Source organism: Nymphaea colorata, chromosome 12, assembly GCF_008831285.2.
Source record: "Nymphaea colorata isolate Beijing-Zhang1983 chromosome 12, ASM883128v2, whole genome shotgun sequence".
Classification (NCBI taxonomy): domain Eukaryota; kingdom Viridiplantae; phylum Streptophyta; class Magnoliopsida; order Nymphaeales; family Nymphaeaceae; genus Nymphaea; species Nymphaea colorata.
The window spans coordinates 21721021-21726255 of NC_045149.1; the positions used below are offsets into that span (position 1 = coordinate 21721021).

The 5235-nt window shown below is 47.9% G+C and overlaps 1 protein-coding gene across 1 annotated transcript; it reads right to left on the minus strand.

The window, feature by feature from the left end:
* Window positions 1–551: 551 nt before the first annotated feature.
* Window positions 552–3203, minus strand: LOC116265449 (transcription factor MYC2-like). The gene has a single exon (XM_031646042.2). It carries the CDS (start codon window positions 2890–2892, stop codon window positions 928–930), a length of 1965 nt encoding a protein of 654 aa, XP_031501902.1. The 5' UTR covers window positions 2893–3203; the 3' UTR covers window positions 552–927.
* Between the last annotated feature and the right edge of the window lie 2032 nt (window positions 3204–5235).

Consider the following 5235-nt stretch of genomic DNA (forward strand, 5'->3'; position numbering starts at 1 on the left):
CATAAAACAGTGAAAAGAAAGACATACAAAAAAACGTGTTCAGAAGGACAAAAGTGGGCCTGCGTGTTGCAAAACAAGAGCATGTGGTTTTGGCATAAAATACAAAGAGCGCAGAAAGAGAAACTGATCGCTCTAAAAGCATAGGAAAAGGCCAAAGGAATCAACAAGCCATAACTCAGGCCATCCACACATCATTTGCACAAATTATTCTGTCCACCAAATCGCTCCATCCAGCTGATATCTACTCAAGGGTTCTGGTTTCTCTAAAACAAGCAACTGAATAAAGAGTGACTACTGGAACAATTTTGAGGCATTTGGAGATGATCCCCTCAAGAGGAAAAACAGTTCTAAGGAAGGCCAGTCACCAACAAGAGACATGAAATGTACCTAAACAGAAAGATGAGTTCTAAATGTAGGAAAACGAGGTTAAGCTGATCATAAAACGGATACGTTTCACAGAAGGCGGCCACTAAGCAATCCATCTTCTTCCCCTGCCCAAAATCCACCACAGTCCAAAGCATTCAAACAGAGAATAAAAAAGCCAAAAAGAATTAAGCATAGAAAAACAGATAAAGAAAGCAGACTAATGTAAATACAGTCCGCTGGCGGCACACAATTCACCATCCACAAACTGGAATCCTGCATGATTCACAATTCCTTGACAACCAACAAAGTTATAGATTAGGAAGACTGCCATTATAATTCCTCAACCAGATCTTTAGAGCTACTAACTAGAAACTCTAGTATATTTTACAGCGGTGCCAGGCTTAAAATTTTCCGGCGCTCAGCAGGGAAGCAAGGACTACACAGGGAGATGGTGGAAGATAGTAGTCTTTAACTAGCACACAGCTAAACCTTCGGTGGTAGTCGCCCACTGTGTAAAACTCGGCCAATTGAGCAAACAAACTATCCGAAGCTCGCTGCCGGTTACGCAAGTTTCGCGTAGAGGGCATCGTTAAGCTGCTTCTGAGTGTAGATCTGGCTCGACATCTTCACTGTTGCTTGCTGGATCATCAAGTCCTTCACCGCCGATACGTTCGCAGAGTACACGTCCAGATCAAGCTCCTTCAATGCAGACATAAACCGCGCAGCAGGGTGGTTCTTGCGATTGCACTGCACTCGAATTACGGCCTCCAACCTAAGGATCTTGACCTCGATCTCGACCTCAGGGTTCTTGATGGGGTTCGGCAACCTAAGGTCAGAATCACCGGACGAATTATCCGGCCGGCTTCGGCCGACGCCTATGCTAAATGAGTTGGAGAGCGACTCCCGCGCAGCCAATTCCTTCTTCAACCCATGGACCTGGCTCTGAAGCTGATCCCGATCGGACTCGAGCCCTTGCACCTTTTCCCGAAGCTCCTTGATGTAGGCGACGGCATCGCCGAGCAAGGACGCCTTGTCCATCTTCGACACGTTGGGGACGACCGCGCGGAGGGCGTAAAATCTCTGGTTCAGCTTCTCCCTCCTCTGCCGCTCCGCCTCGACGTGGTTCAGCGGCTCCTCCCGGCCGTTGGCTGGCTTTCTTCCCCGCTTCCGAGGCCGTTTCTCGGCGTCCACCCGGCTGCTCTCTGCCTCCCTCGCCGAGGCTTCGAGGTCGGACTGGTCCGAGTCTCCCCCGGATTTAACCCCTGATGAGGGTACAATCACGGTGGAGAAGGACACCATCGGCTCTTCGACAGCCGGGCGTTTTTTCTTCTCATCCAATAGAGGAGATGACACCGGCATCTTCGGCTCCAATGAGGTGCCGAAACTGATGTTTCGGCAGCCGGCGGCGGCACCAGGCATAGCAGTCGTGCAGCTGCTTCTCCGATCAAAGCTCAGAATCTCGCCGCTCTCGGGCTTGCAGGCGATCTTGCTTGTCTGGTCAAAAGGCTCAGATTTTGGGTTGGACTCCAGGAATGGCAACTCTGGGAAGCTAAATTGCCTATGGAGCGGGCCACCGGCGATGTCGATCTCAGTTAGGGAGCTCGCGTTAAGGTTTTTTGCGTTAACGTGCTTTTGGGCATCCCCGGGCACCTTGATCTCTCCGGCCACCGGCTGAGTGGCCGTAATGGCGGACGGATGATCGTTGATCCAGAGGTCCGGATCGAATTCCTCAACGGCGAACGCCGCCTTAACCTTGTCAATGAGATGAAGATTCGCACCAACGAGCTCGGTCGAACCCAATTCCACGACGCCGTTGCCGGCGGGGATGCAAATCATGGACTGGAAGCCGAGGGTGTGCGCCTGCCGGACACGGTCGCAGGATGACCCCGCAAGACGCTCGGCGCCGGCAAGATACGCCGCTTGGCGGCTGAGGAGCGCGTACCCGGCGAGGCCCGTGCCGCTGCTGAACGACTGCGTCATAGAGATAAGGTAGAACCACTCCGAATCCGTGACCTCCTCGTCCACGACGCCGGGCTCGTCGGGCGGCGGAGGCCCGCCGGAGATGAGCGAGTTGAGGTCGCGCAGGAACTTTTTGCGGTCGGCCTGTTCCGAAGGCGAGGCATTCCGAGAGGGTCGCTTGGGCTCGTCCCCCCGGTAGTACCCATCCCCCCACACCAGGTAGGAGACCCCCGACTGATCCACCGACGGCTGCCAAAAGATGGCGTACGTCCACCTCTCGGGCGACGTTTCGATCAGCGACTGCAGCCGGTGCTGCAACGTCTCCTGGTTGAACGGCACCCTGGTCGAGCTCGACGCAGCCGACGACGCTGCCGCCCCAGGCAGCTCGCAGGAGGGCGTCGGCGGTGGCGGGTAAGACGGGAAGTCGGTCGCCATGAACGCTTCCAGCATCGCGTTGTAGTCGTCGAGCCACGGGTTCGATGTCGACGCGGCCGACGACGCCGGCGGTGGCACCATTGACGACGACGTCAGTGGCAGCAAAGGCGGTTGCATACAGTACTGCGTCATTCCATAGAGAACCTCACTCAGAAAGGGCTTTTTCAGGTTGTGCGCGAGGAATTGAAGGCCAGAGACAGGTGGTGTTCGAGGAAACTCCGGCTTTCGGCCTTCCGAGGGACGCGCTGGAAAACCGATGACAGGGAGACAAAAGGGTGATGATTCAGGTTGAGTGGGTCGAAGCTTTCCTCTGTGAGGGGCCAGCGAAAAAAGTGGGGCTTCTTCGCCGGAAAACCGGTATCCGGCGGAGAGCGGCGGAGGAGGCTTCTTTTGGATGAGGACGAGGGGGGTGGGGCGGGGTCAGGAGAGGAACGCGTGCGTTTTGGGAATTTATGAATGCCGACGAGTTTCGCTCCTCCGAGCTTCCTCCCGGCTCCACAGAGGTCTCCGCGAAGTCACCTTCCTTCGCATTAGCCACTCCGATCGACGATAATTACCGTTCGTGCCACCGCTCGGAATGGCCGCAGTTCAGACGCTCCCCCGAGTCGAACGCTGCCGTCGTGCAAACCGGCCGAATCTTAGCCCCCCCCTTCTCTCTCTCTCTTGCAATATTTTATTTATTATTTGTTTTTAATTAGATTATAAAAAGTATGAAACATAAAAATATTTTTTTTTATTGCCCTTTCTCTATCTTGCTTTCTTAAACAATCGATATTAGAAAAAAAATTTTATAGCAAAAGATACAACAATCTTTTTCTATAATTGAAGCCAGGCTCGTGTTGCATGTGCAACACTTGAAACCAAATAAGAAGCGTTATCTTATTGTTTCCTATAATTTTGATATCTGATTTTTAATATTTTTCGCTTATATTTTCTTTGAATAAACGGTTGGAATAGTAGTACTTTTCATTCAATTGGCTTATTTTCCAACAATTGATTGAAAAATAGAAGACAATTATGAAGTTTAGAACTACCAACTTAAGAACGAATCGTCTAAATTCACAATATCAAGACATTGTTGTAAAATCTAAAAGCAATTTAACTTTATGCCAACGAGAGTTCCACTTAGAAAGAGGATTGAACTAAAGTACTTTCAAGTTGAATGTGGACATCGTCCACTTGCCTAATATTAAATTAAACAAGATTTCAACTTTGTACTCCTCTCTCTACTGCGTCAAAAGAAACATGCATGAAATATATTCCTCCGTTATTCAATAAGCTCACTCAACTCGAGCCTAGCCAACTGTAGATTCTGAATATTCCCTTTGTTTAATCGGTAAAATAACATCTAATTTATGAAGATCAACATTTGACTTCACCCGAGCCATGATAGGTTTAGCGCTTAGTTTTAGCCGATGGTTGACCTAACGAGGCGTTTGATTGATAAGAAGAACATTATGTTATTTATGTTGTTATCACATACTTATCTATTTAATTAGGACCGTCCATCTGAATGATTTTCAAATCTGAAAACGACTCTACAACTATATTGTTTTTGAGACATATATTATAAGCATAATTTATTCCTATTCTTCTTAATAAATGCTCTCTAAATGAACTAAACTTGACTGAGATCATAGCAAGGAGTGCTCGGTGGTCTAATAAATAATGGGGGCGTTTGCTATGGGGACTCGGACTCCTTGTCAACCGTGTCCGCGCCACTTCAGAGACTCGGTTCCGGTTCTTCCTTCCGACGCACGGGGCTCTTTGTTCCCACTCCTTGTCACTTAGCGCACGTTGGGTGAAGGGCAACATCATTGAAAGAGACTGTTTGGTTCGGTCTGGTGAAATAAGAGGAGGACATGATTGGGTTGGGGTTTTACACTTTTACTGCGACTGGAAATCCAGATCTTTGAAGTTCATGTACTTGTTCGTGTTTCTTGGGAGGCTTGCATTTAAATCTAAGTTGTGGTACAGTTACTAAGCAAGTAAATATGTGGGAAGTAGAAGTTCATTAACATTGGAAATTAACTCGAGGGGGGAAGACAGAAGGCGTTATAAAGAATTTATAGTTTTTCAAATCCCTCTGTTTTTATCAGTTAAACTAAAAGTTTATCTTTCTTCTCACAAAGAGAGTTGGAGTGAAGAAGACCTTCAAGTCTATTAAAGATGCGACTTAAAGACGTAGATTTAGTAAGGGTTTGTCAAACACCAGGGTTGCTAATCAATTAAAGAAAGGCTTTAAAATAGTTAATTGATGTATTAAGGAGATGAAATATTAGGTGGGACATCAAAATCTTCGCCTAATTAGGCAAATCTACTAAAATTCTGGATTGTCTCCTAATGGAACACAAGGGAAAGGAAAATGAAGAATATTTTGCGAGAAAAAGCTGCCCAACAAATTTAGCAAGTCCAAGATGGAATTGTAATCAATCTTGAAAGAAAAAAAAGAAGGAAAGATTGTCAACCTATCCC